At 38.2% G+C, this 20,036-nt stretch overlaps 1 protein-coding gene across 1 annotated transcript; it reads right to left on the reverse strand.

Moving 5' to 3' along the window:
- Positions 1-6,825: 6,825 nt before the first annotated feature.
- On the reverse strand, positions 6,826-18,691 carry abcg2b (ATP-binding cassette, sub-family G (WHITE), member 2b). The gene is made up of 15 exons (XM_033968824.1): positions 18,485-18,691; positions 17,280-17,339; positions 17,052-17,169; positions 15,866-16,021; positions 14,870-15,027; positions 14,167-14,318; positions 13,992-14,084; positions 13,280-13,431; positions 11,655-11,806; positions 11,086-11,175; positions 10,294-10,418; positions 9,190-9,344; positions 9,032-9,121; positions 8,285-8,337; positions 6,826-7,545 (listed from the first exon to the last, which is right to left on the reverse strand). Exons 1-15 carry the CDS (start codon positions 18,628-18,630, stop codon positions 7,398-7,400), a joined length of 1,848 nt encoding a protein of 615 aa, XP_033824715.1. The 5' UTR covers positions 18,631-18,691; the 3' UTR covers positions 6,826-7,397.
- Between the last annotated feature and the right edge of the window lie 1,345 nt (positions 18,692-20,036).

The raw sequence follows: 20,036 nt of genomic DNA on the forward strand, positions 1-20,036 counted from the left end.
ACAGTGATGGACAACTCACTTTTTCATAGAGACACAGTGATGAGTTACAAATCCATCACCTGCAATAAAACGAAGGGCAGAGTGAAATAGTGGATCAAAGCAGAGGCTGAAGTCTGCACATACACCACATCCCCATAATCCAATACGGACAGGAAGGTTGCTTGCACTATTTCTTTTCTGTAACTCATTGGGATACAATATTTGTTTCTGTAATAAAATTATAATTTAGATTTTAAACTGTTACATAATTCTGAGATATGTTTTTTAAAGGATAAGTCTTCATCAAGCCAAAATCCAAGATATTTATAAGTGTCGACTCTTTCAATGGATGTACCATTTAGCGTGTAAAGATTTGTAGCTTGCATGTTACTGAAATGTTTTGTTTTGGGGTTTTTTAGAAAAAATCATATACTTAGTTTTACTTACATTCAAAAACAGCCTAAGATTGATGAGGGAGTTTTGGATTTCATTAAAATCTTGCTGCAGTTTTAAAAGTACCTGATCAGCAGAGGGAGCACTTGCATACAAAACAGCATCATCTGCATATAAATGTATGTGGCTTTCTTTTAAATTGTGACAAAAAGTAAACAAAACTGTTGATATTTTTTTCTATATATTTTATGAAAAAACAAAACAAAAACTAAAACATACCAGGCAGTGGTGTGCGGTCAGAGCAATCAAGGCAAGCAGTGTTTGTCCAACAAAATCTAAAATCATTGTGTCAAAAGTATACCGTAATGAAATAGTTCCCTTCACTTCTGCCTGTTTGAAGCATGTTTGAAATCACAGTGTACACTTGAGTGTGAAATACTTAAATTTGCTGTAAAAATTACTATTTTTTATTTCATTACCTATCTGTGTCCCCAGATACAAAATACATTCAATAAATAAATACGTTCAAATCAAAATTAGTTTTTAGAGAGAAGAAATGTAATGTTGATTTATTCTTCTAAAACTTTGCGTATGATGGCCAAGTTGTTTTAATTTGGTGTTTTGGTTCTCAAGGTGATGAGCCTCAAATAAGTCTCTCATTTGGGCTGCCAGTTTCAAGGCAAGGACTCTCTTGGAATCCAATGGTCTGTGTCTCATGGTCCCCAATCCAAGGATCTTGTGTTTTTTCGCTGAGAAAAAGCGCTTTTTGAGGCTACAATTAAAATAATGTATAGAAAGTGAAAATAACAAAACACATGGCTTAATAAAAGACGTGTTCTCCTTCCACAACTTTCCTAAATGGCTCAGAGGATGAAATGCTACTGCTATATCCACTTTGTTTGGCTACTCACTGTGCCAGATGCTCACAGCTACATATTATTGACTAAAATTGCTAAAAAAAAAAAACCAACAAAACATTCTTTGGTTCTATAATTATATTTGGTCAAACTACATATCAAAAGCCTACAGTATTTTCCCAATAATACTGTAGTTCATAATATAGTTAATAATATTTAAATCCATGTGTGCTTATTCTAATGTACCTAACTGCAGGCTGCTTTCTGCCATGATATTAACTGATCTGTGTTTCACCAAATGTCTGCGCACCGAAGCAGGACATTACCAAGGAGCAATATATCATATACAAACACTTTTTTAACTTAAGGCAGATCTATTACGCAAAATCGACTTGTAGAGCTTTTTAACCATGATATAGTTCTCAGAAAGTTCCTCAGCTTACATCATCCATGCTCCCACATAACAATTCTTCTTAAATATATAAACGCGTGATTCAAAACTGTACACAGCAGCTTCACAAACTTGATGCGATGTGAAGTACTTTTATTAGCTGGATGCACGCTGTTTATGTTGTGATAGCGGTCTGAAGGGGGTGTGACTTTGCACAGAGAGCAAAGGGTCTCAGAGTGTCAGAAACAAGAGTGAAACTTTTGGTGGGAAGGCTTTACAATTTTACTTCCTGGTTGAACATGGGCAGCTGTTATCTAGCAATAAAGGGCCAAAAACTACCGTAATAAGTCTAATTTACACAATAGTTATGATTAAACTAATAAAAGTACATGACAATTGATACTTTTCAGTGACATCATGCTGGGAGGGGTTGCTTTAAGTGTGTATGGTCAGGATTAGCTGCATGTGACTCTCGTGCTCTCTGCATTGACAGCCCAGCGGATTAGCATGTGAGCAGGTTATTTTAGATCTTTGATCCTTGTAGCTAACTTGACGTACATGTCCCTCCTCCTTCCATCCCTCCATAATATCCACTCATAAACATCCACTCAACACAGACTGCATGTAAAGAGGATGGTCAACACAACTTCACCTGCAAAGTACTTCACACCTTTTCTGTGTACTTTCAACTGTAATTAACCAAGGTGGGTAGTACTTTTTTGAATAGTCTTCTGGCAACATAGTTTTACTCACTGGTGGAAAGTAACTAATTACAAATACTCACATTACTGTAATTGAGTAGATTTTGGGGGTAATCATACTTTTTTTAGTAGATTTTTAAACCTGTACTTGTAATTTAATATAATTCTAGCCAACAAGTCCAATGTTTCCCTTCTCATGTGTACTTTTTACTTTATTTAAGTACAATCTTGGCAGTAGTTTTTGTATTTGTAATGGAGTAAATTGCCAACATTGCTTTTACTCCTACATGAGTAAAAATATTTGGAATTAGCATGTTTTGGTTACGCTTCCCACTGTGAGTAAGTCTACAAGTAACAAAAGCTTTATCTTGAAGTACTTTTATTAGCTGGATGCACGCTGTTTGTTAAAGCAGACCTATTATGCAAACTACATTTCTCAGAGGTTTTAATCATCTTATAGTTGTTTTCCCTTACGATTTTTACACCCAAATAGTATTAGTTTAACTTCATACTGTGGAAAAATAGAAGCAAAGTAATAACCTCTCCGTAAAGACCCTCCATCAGGAAAGTTACATAGATAGTGCACTTCTAATTTCATATTATAAATCAAATATTACTTCTAGACTCTTACAGCTACTTGAGCCATTTGTCCGAGTACTTTTTCAATTTTTATGTCACTTTGGCCTTCCCTTTGTGTTCCCAAGATGCCGTTCATCCCTCCGGTCTCCATAGCACGCTCAGTCTCGGGTTTGACGGGGAAAGAGAGCGTCCTGTCTGCGTCCTCAATGAACAGGCTGAGCAGAGAGGAGAGGGGAGGCTCTGTGAAGGAGAGGATCACCATCAACCTCAAGAAAATGGGGAAAACTGAGCAGAGAGGGACCGGAGGAGCAGCCAAAGGAGGAGTGGAGAGCAGGAGGAGAGACAAGATCAAAACGCCCAAACAAGCAGACACCATCATTACAGCAGGGGCAGGTGAGGGAGAGCTACACCGAGTATTTTTAAAGGTCACATGTGGAACTTAAAGAGGGGGTATTAAGCAAAATCTATTTATTTAACTTTCTATCATTCAATAATATTGTTCTCTCATCAAAAACATGCCTGAAGAGGTGCTAGATGCCATCCATGCATGTTTCAGTAATTTAGTGATCTCTCCCGGGCCCTATTCAAACACTCTTTACGGTTAGCTGTAAGATTCTGTCCAATGCTCAATCCACAAGCCACATCATCCATACACCCCAGGACAATTCTTCTTAAATATATAAATGCATGTTGCAAAACTGTACACAGCAACTTGACAAACTTGATACGATGTGAAGCACTTTTGTTTATGTTCTGATAGCGCTCTGAAGGGGGAGTGACTTTGCATGCAGTGTCAGAAACAAGAGTGAAACTTTTGGTGGGAAGGCTTTACAATTTCACTTCCTGGTTGGACACGGGCAGCTGTTACCTAGCAATGAAGGGCCAAAAACTAATGAGTCTAATTTGCACAATAGTTATGATTAAACTAATAAAAATAAATAAATAAAACAATTGATACTTTGCAGTGACATCATGCTGGAGGAGTTCTATATGTATGTGTATGGCAGATTATTCAGCAGTTACTATGGTGACACAAAGCACACATTAGCAGACGCTGCCAAAAATGTTTTAAGATAGAAGGAAAAATACAAAATGCGTTTAACAAACTCATTTTTAGTAGCCTGTGATCAATATAAGCATGCGTCGTCCTGTTTAGGTGTTTGATTTTCAACAAAAAAGTGCCAAACTGAAAAACTGTTGGCTAATGCTAGCTAACTTGTGACTGTAATGTTATTTGAGAGGGACTTGTTTAACAGTAAAAATCTGCTCAGCTGCTGTAGTCAGCTCTTTCTGGTCATATTGTGTTAAAATAAAGCTCAGATTAAAGTCTGACAAATCCTCAGACAGAGCAGTGCCTACAGTTAGCAACACAGCCCCGGGGATGTTGATGACATCAGCATCAACAGGCCGAAGGATTCCATTTTAAAACCAAGCGCACATGTTTATTTTTGTAATTAACAACTTTTTTTCTTCACAAACTGCCACTTAACTGACGTAAAACTATGACAGATATTTAGCTCAGGAACTATCCCACCAAACCAAGTCATAATTAGAAAAACATGAAAACCTGTCACATGCACTTTAACCACGTGCTTGTGTTGTTTCCAGCAGTACCAACCTCTCCGTCCCAGGGCAGTGTGAAGGCTGTGGGCTCTGGGCTGAGGTCCAGGCTGAAGGATCAAGAGGAGGAGGCCCATTTCACCCTGACCCTCACTCCAGAGGCAGTGCTCCTTCTGCAGAGGAGGAGCACCGAGAGGCCCCCCAAGGCCAGCTGTGGAGGGGCAGCGGAGGCCAGGCCAAATGGGTGAGGCGTCATATTAGATCTAGGTTTATGTTTGCAGATAGAAAAGATGTCTGCATTTGAAGTCAGTTTATAACTCATGTTTTTTGGCAGAAATATTCACCATAAAATCACTCAAGCCACTTGAACAGCAACTTCTTAGCTTTGCTCCACCTCAGTTTTAAAGCTACCATCCAAGTTTATTTAATTTTTTTTCACCAGTAGATGGCAGATGTGAAACCTGTTCCTCCTCTCCTCTCCTCTCACCTGGCCTTTGTTCAGACTCACCTGTGCTCTCTGGTCTTCTTCTGTCAGGTCAAAGCTGACACAGTATCAGACAGCAGTAACGTAGAGAGCATCCAGTGTTTGGCCAATCTAACGGATTGGTAGCTTTAAAGCAAACTTATTCTGCAAAATCGATTAGATCTTTTAACCATTTTACAGTTGTTTCACTTTCTCATTTACCTTCCTGAAGTTGTATTTAGTGTGATTCAGGCATGTTTGAGTAATCAACATTAACCACTCTTCCCTGGTTCCAGAAGTAAATTTCCCATAAATTTTTCCAATAGAATTAATACTAAAAATGTGAAAACTTGCTCAGGGTTAATCAGGTATGTGGTAGCAAATGACGATAAGATCTAGAATTTGACTTAAAATCAATTTCTGAAATTTAATAAACCACTAATTATTTTGCCGAAGCTTGCGTTTTAAATGTGCTTTTTGGACTTTCAATAACTGCGTTATGGATATTAGTTACCACATAGCTGGTTTGCCTCTGCAGTCTGTTTGAACTCTTAATATTTGAATTTTTTGAAATGTCTATGGAAAAACTAATGGAAAATTTACTTTTGAAGCCAGTGTGGACTTCAAAGTTTGTTTGTTTTTTTTCAATTTTTTCCCCCATAAACGTCCACTTAACTAATATAAAACTATGATCACTGAGTACCTATTTGCCACAGGTACTATCCACCAAAGCAGCAATTAGAAAAACATGAAAAACATAAGCTCCTGTCATATGCACAAACCACTTCTAAATGTAAAACAATCTTGTATCCCAGACGACGGCGGGACAACCCCCCAAAGAGAGCCCAGCAGGGCCAGAACAGACACAGCGCCTCATCCCACCGGGTGAGCTCAAAGGTCAGCACGGCAGAGTCAGAGATAGATCTGCACTCCATCCAGGTCTCCCTGCTCAACGACAGGCACAAGTATGACGACGTGGAGTATGAGGAGGAGCAGTATGGCCTGGACCAGAGGGTGGTGCTAAAGTGCACCGAGTGGCTGAGGGGTTTGGAGAGTCCCCTCACTGGAACAGGGACCAGTGTAGGGGAAGTGGGGGTGTGGAAGGCCAGTGCCAAGAACTGAAAACAATGTATACTGTATAAAGACGTGGAGACTGTATAAAGACATGGAGACTGTATAAAGACGTGGAGTAAGAGAGTGTGACGTCACCCACAGCGTTTGACTCAAGCCAAATGAAGTTCATTGAGGCTAGTGGTTATAGGGGTGAATTTTGTGCCAAGTTCCATATTTGGGCTTCTCACCGTGAGTATCATAGCAACCAAACAGTCTATCAGGAGTGAGGCTGTTGAAGCAGAAAAACATAACACAGAGGACTGAAAAACTGCATGGTTTTGGGTAGAATCAGTAATCAAAGCACCAAACTCTTATAAAAAATATTTTGTTCTTTTTTGTTGTATGAGAATTTTCAATAAATGCCTTCTGCATTTGAGAGACACATGCTCTGTGGTCAGACTCCAGACCCTTGTATTTGACACAGAATGTAGAAGGGACTGGGCTACAAGGGAATGTTGTTCTTTTGTCTATAATATTCCAAAGTATGGCATAAAACATGGAGAATGTTTTGAAGTATGGCTTTAACCTGGTCTTACTTTTAAATAGCCAAACATCCAATCCAATCCACCATGTTATAACATACAGTATTTATTGTTATAAAATACAAATACAAGCACAGGTGTCTAAACCTGTACAAATACCTTACTGTGCTTTAGTATACGTATGTAGGAAATTATAATAAACATATAAACAAAGAAAGTAATATTACAATGACATATATATAGACTGCAGTTCGTGCTGATGTACATAGTCAGACAGTATAGGACTTTCCCATAAGCGTGGTGGCTCATGTGTCGGTCTGGTTCATTATCTTAAGGAGCTTTGAGGTTCTTAGATCTTCTGTTGGCAGTGCAGACAGAGAAGAGGAGCACCTCACACCTCACACACATCAGCACTGAGCAGCTTATCCACCCCACACACAAGCAATCGTCAGAGCACGTGCAGGGCCACTCTGCAGGTCAGGGGGTCAGAGATGGACCTCCCAAATCTTTACAAATATTTATTTACTTAGATTATAAAGGAGATGTACCGGTAATATGCTAAGTTAAAGGCCCTATACGTATATATATAGGGCCGTTATAAAATGAACTAGTTCTCTTTTTCATCTTTTTAAGTCAGTTTAATCAGGCACAACTCCTTTAATGGTGATAGTGACTTTCAGAAATTATATAAATATTTTCATCAGCATCGTACTTCAAAATTTGTTATGGTGACAGGCCTATTCAGCACAGCTGAGTGGTGTCTATGCGTAAATTTGTAAACTCTAACTGTAAATGACAATGAGAGTTTAGCATTATGAACACACTTGATTACTGACATATAAATAAATAGAACAAAACAAACATAAAGAGTGAGTGGTCTCATTTCCATCGGTTGATACGTCGCAGTTGGATGTAGGCGAAGAACATGCAGACTAGCATGATGCCCATCAGAGCCACCTCGTTCTGCCAGTATCCCCACCCCGAGTAGTCCAGGTCCTGAATATTGAGAAACACCTCGCCTGCGACCCTATACACACACAAACACGCACACAAGCACACACACAGATGCACACACACACACACACACACACACACACGAGGTAGGAATGGAGAACAGAGAGGGTATAATGCAGAGGGTATTGATACTTTGTAGAAATACATGTAGAACACCCCCAGTGTGATGATACTTCAGAGTATCAATCATTTTTGGGGGATAAGTTTTCTGTAAATGAAATGTAGCTTATTTATATGTGTAAATTATGGCATTCATCCTATGAAATTATATTACCGGTAGTCTTTTTTAATGTATTGTAAATATTGAATGGAATATTTTAATATGTCTGTCATTCATGTCACACAAACATTTATAATACTTTATATTTTGTATTTTAAACTTTGTATTTTAAAGGAGGACCCACGGAAGAGGAGCTGGCTGTTCAGCTCAGCTAATGTTAAAAAATGTAAACTAACAAGGATATATTTAGTCTGTACAGTTTTAATAAAAAGTTACCCAAGTAAATGTACTAAACACCATACTTTTATTCCTACTTTAGTAATATATTGTACAGTGTAACAGTATTCTTACTTGAGAAAAGTGGTTGTACTTTAATTAGTTGTTTTCTCACTTACTGGAGCATAGTGTTCTTCTACTAGACTAACATTATTTTTGAAGAAATGTTACACTTACTTTAGTACAATTGTTGGTACTTTACGCATTTCTGCAGAGAACACAAGGATACAGAAACAGAGAGTACGGTGCTACTTACGGGGTCTGGTTGTTGTAGAAGATCTGTCCTTTGTACTCATTAATCATGGCAGCCTTAGAGGGATAAAATAGACAGTCAATGAATAGTTTTAAACTAACTAACTAACTAACAAGTAATATTTAATTTCTGATACTGACTTCTAAAAACTCTTTTCAGTGAATTCATGTTGACATTGTATTTTAGTGCAGGAATATTTATTATTTATATCCAAATTAAATATATATATATTTTTTTATCAGTAAAAATATGCAAGGTTGGACACGCCTATTTTTTGTTGTTATTTTTTATTTATTTTTTTTCTAGGAAAATCAAACACATGATGCCAGATATATGGAATTATGTAGTGCAGAAATGGTTTTCACTTCACAGCTGTACCACGTCAGGGTCAAGAAATACCAAGAGATTACAGAACATTTATTAAGTAATTTTAGATGAATATAGTGATTTACAATGTCCAAATTATAACATTGGACCCCTGCTATATATTTATATATAGTTAAAATCTCTGAGTGAAGTTTGCTCAAATATGCACCAATCACTCCAAATACAACTTCGAGAGGGAAAATGAGAAGGGGAAACAATGATAACATGGTTAAAAGCTCTTATAGGCAATTTTGCCTAATAGGACTGCTTTAATAAAAACAGGGTTGACATGATGCATTTTTTTTTTCTGTAGCATATATATTGCTGACAATTCAGTCAATAAAGCATTGCAATTGTTGTCTTTAATATATTAGTGGCACTTACATTGAGTCCATAACTGAAGATACTGAGCCACTTCAGCCAGGAGAGCCAGCTCAGCATGGAGTTCAGATTGACCAGGAATCCCCCAAAGACCTGAGCAGAGACAGGGGTAGGTCAGAAGGTTCTAGATCCACCTCATATCTGAGCAGAGCGTGTCTTACCATCATGAAGACGAAGGGCAGGGCAATCATGATGTTGGCCATGGCGAAGGTGGACACGCTGGCCGAGACAAGGAACGCCAGACCCACTCCCGCCAGACTGACCAGACACATGTTCAGAGCGAAGCACACGAAGGCTGCAAAGTCAGGCTTCAGACCTGCAAATAACAATATGAAAAAAACAAAACAAACAAACATCAGATTACATGCAGGCGGAATGGGGATGTGGAGAAGATTGTCCATATTTTTCTTTTTTGAAAATACACAGTGTTTTATTGCTTATTTGGCAATTTTTTTTCCACATAAAAACTTTAAAGGCGCTATAAATGATTTTTACTACCATCACAATAAAGCTAACAACTAGCATGTGTCCTTATTATTAGACAATAAAATTATAAACAGATGCAAAGCAGGCAGCAGACATATTTTGACCTCATGAGCTGCCTATATAAGACAAGATAATTTTGCTCAAATACATGGGAAAAAGTACAGTACCTTTTGTAATTTTAAAAATACAATATTTGTCAAAAACAACGTAACATGTTTTATAGGTTTTCACTTTTGTTTAAAAGTGAAAATACTGCAGACTGCATCAGGTTTGTGAAGTTATAATGTATTGTTTTGTATCATGCTTTTTCATGCATTTTTAAGTAGTGGGCTTCTGGACTAAGCTTTGGACAGGATTGGACTGCTACCTATAAGGAGAGTTCAAATAGGACCAGGGAGAGATCACTAGATTACTTAAACATGCATGGATGACATTCAAAGCCTCTTCAAGCATGTTGGTGAGGGAACAATTTTATAAAATCAGTATTGCATAATACTCCCTCTTTAAATCATGATGTTTCTTCTCACAATAATCATAACAGTAGAAATGTGGTATTGTGACATCCCTACATAAGGCCTCCTACATATGGTTCTTACAAATGTGTTTAAGTGTTTTAACTATATGTTGTTATTTTATTAACTATGAATATTTCTCGGGCCTTTACTTCTTTTTGAACCAAGTGCACTTATCTTTTTTTAATATAATTTGTGAAACCCATACTACTACTAATGCTACTACAATCTTATAAATCTTGTACACAGTAAAAGTGCTGGTCGTACCCATCATGTAGTAGGCAATGGCTGAGAACACAACGATGGGGATAATGCGGTTTGGGAGGAGGTCGGCAAAGATCTTGGACAGGAAGTACACTGAGGTGCGGTAGTAGCCACTGGAGTTCTCATGACTGCAACAAGAAGGGAGCAAGTACAAATAGCTTCAGTACAGTCTAGGGATGTGCATAAATATTGAAATATCAATATATCATTGGATGATACAGTATCTATATCATGGGCTGCTGTATTGATATATCGCCATGTATATTGTATATTATTTTTATTCTAACCAAGCTAGTTAATGTAGTAATGTATATATGTGTGTATGTGTATATATGTGTGTGTGTGTGTATATATATATATATATATATATATATATATATATATATATATATATATATATATATATATATATATATAATTTTATTTATTTTTTATGGGATTGATCATTAAGTAAGCAAGTAAGTGTCTGAAAGCCTTGCCGTGCACTGTATCAAGATACATATCGTGGCCTATGTATCAAGGTATGTATCGTATTGGCAACTTTTCAATGATACCCAGCCAGTTATTTTAAAAAATCCATGACCCAGCCCTACTAAAGTCTACAGGTATAGCAAAAGATGAAGTAAAGATGTTTCGCTGCTCATCCAAGCCGCTTCTTCAGAACTGAAGGATCAGACCTGGACGACTGAGGGACCACACAGACAGTCTACAGGTATGTAGTGTTGGGTACAGAAAGACATAACTTCCTGACCAATGGAGCCTGATTATATGAACATCTGTGCATGGAGGACTCACATGAAGATGACCCTCTCGTTGATAAACAGCTCCACAGCAGACAGGTTTCCAAACACCATGTTGATGATGAGAAAGAAGAATGCTCCACTTCTAAAAAGAGTTAGTGAATAAATTATTGTTAATTAATGCATTGGCCAAAGTGCTTTACACTGCATCGTTCATTCATTCCACACCCAGTGGTGCCCTGGGGCAGCTGCTCTATGGGCCTCTCCAACCACCAACACTCACACCCAACACATGCATGCATCATTTTTAAGCAACTGGGGCAAAACTGACCACCATAATTTCATGAGCACATTTATACAGGATATGTGGGTGATAAGACTGACCCAGTATCTGCAAAAGAACCAGTACCAGTTTGAAACATATAATAATACTGCCATTAGTTACTTATACTACTTTGAAGTAGACATTTGTGTGAGCTGTTAGGCTTCACATAAGCCTATTATGCTGTATTGTATGCATGTAGCAGTAATGCTATGGTTGTCACGTCTTTATCAGCCTGTCCCAGGGCAGCTATAGCACAGACATATAATCAGTTATGTTTATCATTAGATCCTTCTGTATACCTGTTCTGGATGGCTTCGGGCAGTGTCATGGGCATCTGAAAGTAGATGAGTCCCACCAGCACAGCGAAGAAGATGTTGAGAGCCAGCTGAGCGTATGAGGTCTGTGGGTTCCTCAGGAGGTTCAGGACGGTGCGTTTACACACGACTTTCATCTAGGGCAAACATACATGTACTCTATACATTACTAGGGTTGCAAAGGTGTGGGAAATATGTCATGGGGAAGAAATGAAAGGATTATAAAACATAATATTTTTGATGATTTTACGCAAAATGTCAGAACTTTCTTAGAACAATTTCTTAGTTATTGAAACAATATGTTTTTATATAATCCCACCCCACTCATACACTTTTACACTGAGGACCACTTAACCATGTGAAACTAACTGAAACAGTAGAGGATGTTGTGTCCGACAAGTCACCAAACTGTTTGTTTTGAGTATATTCCTAAATGACACATCTGGCAGAGGTCCCACTGCCCACATGTCAGGAACATAAGCAATATATACAACACACTTTGAATTATTACAAGAAAACGCAAAAAAGATTATTTATCCCTATCTATGCCTGAAAAAGTCTGGAGTTAGCTCTGGTAGAACTCAGAAAATCTAATATTTTCTTGGGTGGTCTAAGTGCCAAGTATCTATTGAACACAATCTCTATATTGTCTCTCCTAAATGCATCACAGTTAATTTCCGAAACCTTGGTATAAATGAGTTCATGGAGCGGGCATCCAAACACATTACCATAACAGCCCATCATTAAGCAGTAAAGCACCATAAACTCAGTTATCATAAAATACATTGTGTAATAATATGAAATCATTGATGAAATGCTTCGAGAGCAAATAAAATGTAACGTTAAGTAAGATGTAATTAAATTACGTTATCGTCTTAACAAACCTTTTACAATAGTGTAACCCGTGTTTGAACTGTGAAAGTCAATGAAGGCAGTCTGATGGCACTGACAAAACCTGCTAACCATCTGAATCCAAATGAGTAATACTTGAGTAAAAAGTTTGGTTCCGCTTCTCACTGTGAGTAAGTCAACAAGTGACAAAAGCTTTATGTTGACAATATGAAATGATTTGAACATTTGTGTTTCTGGCACTGCTCCTTCAGATATGATTTTGTTTTTAAAATGTTTGTGTCTATCTTTATTTAATATTAGTTACTCTAATAATTGCTTGCACTCTCACTGGAGAAATTTCTTGGACCACTGCTTTGTACTTTTACTTCAGTAATATTGTACTACTCTCCCCAGCTCTGTTGCCTGGCATCCAGAATACACAATTCTCTAATACTTTAATATGGTTGCTTACGAGTATAAAGCAAAGGGGAAAAAAAAACAACTTCACAGGCGAGTGAAAGCCGTCATGGATTTCACAAAGTCAATGAGCGAAGCACTAAATTCTGTAATGAGATATCTGGGAGTTTGTGCAGAAAGATGACCACTGAGCTCATTTGTCACTGAAATTAACAAATCTGATTGCACGGTGCTGACTTGAGATGCAGTGGAGGGCTTTTTCACCAGACTGATATCCCTCTGCATAAAATATACACAGTGGTATCATTCTGGGCTTGCCAGGCAATCAGCTCTGATCACTGGGTGGACAAATGTGTTCAGACCTGGTAGAGGAAAGAGGTGGCATAGCCGACGCTCTTGTCTGGGCTCTTGCCTCCCAGAGGCAGGTTCTGGTCTGAGCGGTCCAGCTCCTCCAGCACAGCTCTGCCCTGCAGAGACTGACGGTATGTTTGGGCCAGGAAGGTGTGTCCATTCTCTGGGGAGCAGACAGTAGACAAAATACAAAATACTGAAGAGGTTGAAGGTTGAGAGCAAGGACACTTGCAATAGCTATAATAAATGGACAGTATGGCTGAGCGGGTTAGTGCTGTAGGCCTTTAGTCATTTAGTTGGTGATGTCTTAGTCGACCAATCAGTTCACTCATGATTTTATTTTGATTTTAAGGATTTATACATGAGCAGAAAGGAGAAGTGAGCGAGTTCGCTGAAGATTCTGTATTTTTTTGCATTTATATGTAAAAAAGAAGATTAAACTCAAGATTCACATGTTTAATCTGTCTTTATATAAACACATTGTTTCCTAGAACTTTTTTCTGCAGGTGTAGTCTTGGGAGTGCAGTTTAAGTCAGAGACATAGAGATATGTAACAGTTTTAAGGGCTTTTGCTACGCCCCCTTTTTAGTTGACTAATCGATGAGTTGTGATTGGTTGGAGGTGAAAGACATGTGACAGAAGGTAGGCACAAAGTAGGACGATATTCACCAAATAAAGGTTTATCTTATCTTAGCTATGTAACTATTGCAATATTGGAATTACCTGTGTTAAAAGGCGCCAGTGCCGATTTGGTCTCTCCATTCGTGATGTCCATGAAGAAATCAGCTGGGTTGTTGAAGGCCTCAATTGTGAATCCTGTCAGAAAAAACAAGCATCCTCCATGGGAAAAATGTATGTCAAAAGTTTACATACATAAGCAGGAGAGAGATGTCCATACCGAGGTTTGTGAAGTAGTCCATGGCCTGGCTGGCTGCTCCCGCGTACACCATCTCCCCCTTGTGCATGAGGGTCAGATGGTCAAACTGTCTGAAGATGGAGTAACGCGGCTGGTGAATGGAGAAGATCACTGTTTTACCCCTGCGGGACAGTCTGCGCACAGAAATACAGACGTTACATTCAATTCAATACAATGATACGTTTAAACTTAAACGTCCTGTTTTGTGCTGTAGCTTTTTACAGTTTTAAGTTGACCATATTATAAAGTTGTTTCTTCATTTAAAACATACTTAGTCTTGATTTTTGTTTTATTTGTGCTTGTACATTAGATGTGTAACTTCTAAACATCCCCCCAAAACACAGAGTTCACTTTATGACTGGACAATGTAAAAAGGTGATTGCAGTTCGTGATTGTTTATCAGTGTTTACAGGTCTGATCACTCTTTAAGACAAGTTTAAGTTTATGTTTAAAACCACCCCAGTCAAGGTCCAGTTTCAATTCAGGGATTCATAAGTTTCGAAGGTTAGTGCCCGGGACAGAGAATGCGGACTGCCCAGAGGATGTTTTTCTCAGGGGCACCTTCACATTCCCATTAGAGGCTCCTCGTGGGATGGAGCCCACTGCACTGAGTGGGACTATGAGCTTACTGAGGACAGCGTCAAGGAGACAAGCAGGCGTAATACATGTAAAGTGCATATAATACTTGTGCAGCAGGCTGATGATGCAGTTGGCTGTGTTGGAGTCCAATCCTGTGGTGGGCTCGTCCAGGAAGAGCAGGGAGGGAGAGGTGATGAGCTCCATCCCGATACTACACCGTTTCCTCTCCCCTCCGGACACGCCGCGTAAGAACTCTGTACCGATCTGCGAAAGATACACACGCTCTTTCACTTTGAATGCTTGGCCTGAAAGCAGTACCATATTGACATACTGTGCTTGTGTCTGCTATTTAATCTATTACACCTGTGGATCGCTATGTTATAATATGGACTTTTTAAATCGCAATATTTATTTAAAAGCACTTCATAAAAGAAACAAGGCTGCTGACTTCGGTATTGAAAAACTGCAGGGCCTAATAGAAGCTTATGTCAGCATAAACGTCGTAGTCAGTGCCACTCAGCTGTTGGCACCTCCTCTGGATAGATGCAGATCACACTAGCAAGCAGTGGACCCTGCCAAATCCGACGCCTATCACCGGTTGGAGAACAAAGTAAGTACAGAGAATTGTGCGTGTAACGGTGGCAGTGAAAATGGGAGTTGATCGTCAATATGGCACCTTGAAAATAAGCAATTAAAGATTGCTCAAACATGCACAAATAACTCCAGATATAACTTCGAAGGGGGAAATGAGAAGAGGAAACAACTATGACATGGTTAAAAGCTCTGAAAAGTCGATTTTGCATAATAGGTCTGCTTTAATGCTATACAGTGGAACATTCCTGGCAATGTAGTAACATTTCCAATGAGACAAGCTGCAACGTGCACCTTTAAAATTTGTGGACACCTAAGCATGTACTATGACTGAAAAATGCAAAACAACACCCATTTCAGCCAAGATTACATTGTTTACATGGTGCCGAACATTTATCCTCAGGGGGCCTTAATATAACCATTAAAATGAGGCAAAAAACAGTATAGTCTTTGTTTGTTCTTTACTAACTAAATAACAAACGATGTTACATAACTAGATATGTTTGTGTACCTTGGTGTGCGCACAGTCGGTGAGTCCTAGGTCCTGTATGATGGTGTCCACTCGGCTCTCCTTGTCTTTGCGGGTGTGCTCTGAGGGGTCCAGACGCAGGTTAGCACTGAACAGGAGGTTTTCTCTCACACTCAATGTGCCCATCAAAATATCATCCTTCAACACAATGGCACAAAGCATTAAAAGAACAAAGAATAAATATCTTTAAAAAATACTTGTACATCAACGATATAACTTTTCTGATGTGGGGATCTATCACTTGGTAGTAACTGCTAACACAACATATTTAGATCACCATGTTACCTTTTAGAAAATGTTGTATACACAGAAAACAACGTATTAACATGTTTTTTATGATTCACCACTGCTTTTAGCGCTCTGAGTCACAACACAATCAGCGTGCATCCAGCTAACGAAACTACTGCACATCATGTCGGGTTTGTCAAGTTGCTGTGTACGATTTGATATCATGTTTTTTTGTATATTTATGGAGAATTGTTGAGTGAGAGCATGGATGACATAGACTTCTGGGATGAAACCGAATCTTTAAATAGAGCCCAGGAGAGATTGCGAAAATATTTAAACAGACATGGATGGATGGATCTTGATGAGGGAACAACATTTTAACATGGTAGAAAGCTCAAAAAATGTATTTTGCATACCCCCTCTTTAAATTAAAAAGAAAATACATTTTAATGGCATATATTATAATTAAAAGTGTTATTTAAAATTATGAATTGATGATGATTCTTTAGTACCCATTTTTTGTTTTTGTTTTTTGTTTTTCCCATATACTGTATTTGAACAAAATTTGTCTTGTTGAGTACTGATATATTGTATAAGCAGCTCTTGAGGTCAATATAAGTCTCAAATTAATTAATTAAATTAATTTTATTGTCTGATAACCAAGATGTTGTTAGCTTTAGCGTCACTACAAAACTCCGCTCTGGCCTGTGAGTGTTGTGAAAAGAGCTTCTAAACTCATCGTTGTGAATAATTAGGATATTAGGATTAAGATAAGTGAGGAATAACAGTAAGTCACACATTGCCTTTAAATAGTACAGTTGAGTGTGAATCCCTAACCCATATGCTACCCTGCACCATAGAAACATTTTTATTCACTTTTTTTGCTCCAAAGTTGCCATAATTACTAAATGGAATAGAGAAACCCTTCAAAAACTCATACCTGAACCACGTAGGCGGAGCTAAGTCTAAGTTCAGAGGTCACAACACGCCCGTCCACTAGTACCTGGCCTTCCTTTAGGCCCCGGGGGTCCTTCCTGCCTGCGATCACGTCAAGCAGCCTAATGACACATGGATACAGCAGTTATCTCAGCAGGGGTCAAAATTCAGTGCACATGTCAGATAGCGTGCTCGGTGTTGTATAAATAAGCACAGTGCATGTGAGTCTTACGAGGTTTTGCCGCTGCCCGTCGCACCCATGATCGCGTTCATCCCCGGTCTCATGATGCCACTGGAAAATATGACACATTTTTTGTCAAATTATTTAAAAATGATTAATAAATACAATAGAGGCAGATACATAGAACAAAACTACACACAGGCCCTGTGCTCCCTGTGTGGAGTTTGCATCTTTCAGCTGGACTGTCTAGCTGTGTGGAAAAAGCACTAACCGGTTTGGATTTGTTAAAATGTATAGGTTAATATAAGCAAAAGCCCACCTCAGTGCTCCATTGTGCTTCATGACTGGTCAGAACCTTAAACCTCAGAACTGCCCCGAACATAGACAGAACCTTCCAATGTAAAGGGACGATTTCTCAAATGCATGACATGCATCCTAGTTACGGTTGCATGATATTGTGACATGCAATATGGCTGTTGTGTTTTGAAATAGCAATATTACTGCACAATTTTAATGCACTTTTAAACACAATCATTTCAGTTATAGTAAAAGAAAATAATACATGTTTTACTTTACTGCTGTCAAAATAAATGTAGTGAGACTCCAGTGAATGGGTCTATCTCTATTGATATTTGCACTGTGTATCGACTCTTGGCCTTAAATCTCCAACAGAGGCCAATATTTTATTTTAGTCAATCAGCTGCCTAAAGAATACACATAAAGCTTTGTTTGAACATTTGTGCAAAGTTCATGTCCGAACAGGGTACTGCACAAAATGTCACTTCACTATTGTAAAACAAACAGTATGTGAATGGCTGTGACTTTTTGTACATTTAAACAATATAATATGCATATAATTTGGAAAAAACTGTCAAACTTGGCCCTACATATTGGCCCCAAAATATCAGCAAAACTTATCAGCCATGTTTTCTTCCAAATAATTGGTATCAGCATGATCTCTAAATAAAAGCCTAACAGAGACAAACCGAGGCTAATTTTGGACTTGGATTGAGCAAAATCAGGTGGAGCCCCTTGGTCATTGTGATATATTTTCATTGTTGTGTTACTGAAAATTGCATCAATACTTTTGTGATATACTGAGCAGCCCTCATCCTATTCCTGTGGTGTCAGTGGTGTTATAACTTCTCCAATAGTTATAACCTACATCAAACACTGTAATACCCCATGGCCACAGCCCTTATGTACAGCATCTTGGCTTTCTTACGAGACATCTTTGGAACAGTATTGCTCCTTACCTCACATCTTTGAGGATGGACTTCTCGGGGCCTCTCTTTCGGCAGAACCTGGAGTCCTGGACACAATAGTGCAGCCGGTGGAAGGTGACAATAGGCCCCATCTCCAGACTGTGATCCCGCATCTCACAAACCACCTCTTTAGACATTCTCCAAAACAATATGACTACTAACTATAGCTATTACTACTACTACTACTAATACTGCCAACACTACTGCTCCTTGACATGTGTAGTCTGCTCCAAACGTTGACAGGTTTTATATGTAAGCTTGAGCTATAAAACTGACTGAGCTTTGGACCCCCCCACACCAAGATATGGCCATAGAAAGCTTTTATTTTATTATACTCGTAACCACGAGTATAATAAAATGATACTCATGGTTACCAAACCACCATATGCAACAGGGTCACTGTGGGCACGTGGGCAAAAAGGAATTAAAATATAAATAAAAAAATAACACAAAATGTTCTTTAAAAAGGCTATTGTTGGGTTTCACACTAAAAATGTCTTCTTTTTTGACCAATGTTTTTTTTTTTTTTTTTTTTTTTTTTTTGCAATGAACTATCAAAAAGGTAAATTTACTAATGTTGAACCTATTCATTTGATTAAAGCCTAAACCAAAGAACTCACTGTATTACAACAAAATCTGTATTTAAACAATATTCATTTTAACTGCCCCCATCTGTTTTAAGTTTTATGGGCCTATAGACTGTTGTGCGACCATCTGAATCACAGCAATTTCAGTGAATGTTTACTGCTTATAACTGGGGTAAAAACAAACACATTAAAAGAAGTTGAATAAAAGTACAGTATAGTAATACAGAGACATTAAAGGTGCACTCATTAGAGATACAGAGATTTACAAGTGTGCACCCTTTTAATAGTAGTCTATCAGAACACCAATAATTTAAGATATTCAAAATTAGCCTATTCATGTTTTTGAATATTATCAAATAGATTTGACTGGGATCCAGAATACACATTTGTCCAATACTTTATTTTGTTTGTAAATGATAGATGTTAAGTCCTCTGTTTCACACACGTCATTGAAATCAATTTATCTGATTGCATGATCATGTTTTGGTTCTGGCTTGAGACACAACAGAGGGAACTAGACTGATATCCCTCGGTATAAAAAATACAGAGATATTATTTTGGATTTACCAGGCAACAACTTCATATTTTGCAGACCATATTTTGAAAAAGAAAGAAATCTGTAAAACAAAGCCCTATTCTTTTAAATTTCTTTACTAATCCCTTTCTTAAGGCCTGTCTTGTAGCCGTGGGACACAGGAGGATTTATAAGTAGATTATGCTCAAATTCAGTTCAAAACAATTAATTGTAACAGCTTAGTGATAAAAAGAGGGCTCGGTTGAAAAGAAGGGTCTCGAAAACAACAACATAGACGACAAACAACCTTATATTACAGTCAATAGTCTTATTGGTCAGCGCGCCCCCTACCGAACAGAATGCAGACAGCTCAGGGTGGGATCAGAACCGGGTGCTTCCCATTTTTAATCACTTGTCTCCTCAAAGCCTTGTCGCCTCGATT

Source organism: Periophthalmus magnuspinnatus, chromosome 1 (genome assembly GCF_009829125.3).
Source record: "Periophthalmus magnuspinnatus isolate fPerMag1 chromosome 1, fPerMag1.2.pri, whole genome shotgun sequence".
Taxonomy (NCBI): domain Eukaryota; kingdom Metazoa; phylum Chordata; class Actinopteri; order Gobiiformes; family Gobiidae; genus Periophthalmus; species Periophthalmus magnuspinnatus.

Excerpts from the sequence above, each read along its gene's own strand:
- abcg2b (XM_033968824.1), bottom strand. The coding sequence starts at position 18,630 with ATGTCTAAAGAGGTGGTTTGTGAGATGCGGGATCACAGTCTGGAGATG. Across the intron at positions 10,419-11,085 it reads AACGAGAGGGTCATCTTCAT|TCATGAGAACTCCAGTGGCT; the intron begins GTGAGTCCTCCA and ends TTCTTGTTGCAG. Across the intron at positions 7,546-8,284 it reads TTCTACAACAACCAGACCCC|GGTCGCAGGCGAGGTGTTTC; the intron begins GTAAGTAGCACC and ends GTGTGTGTATAG.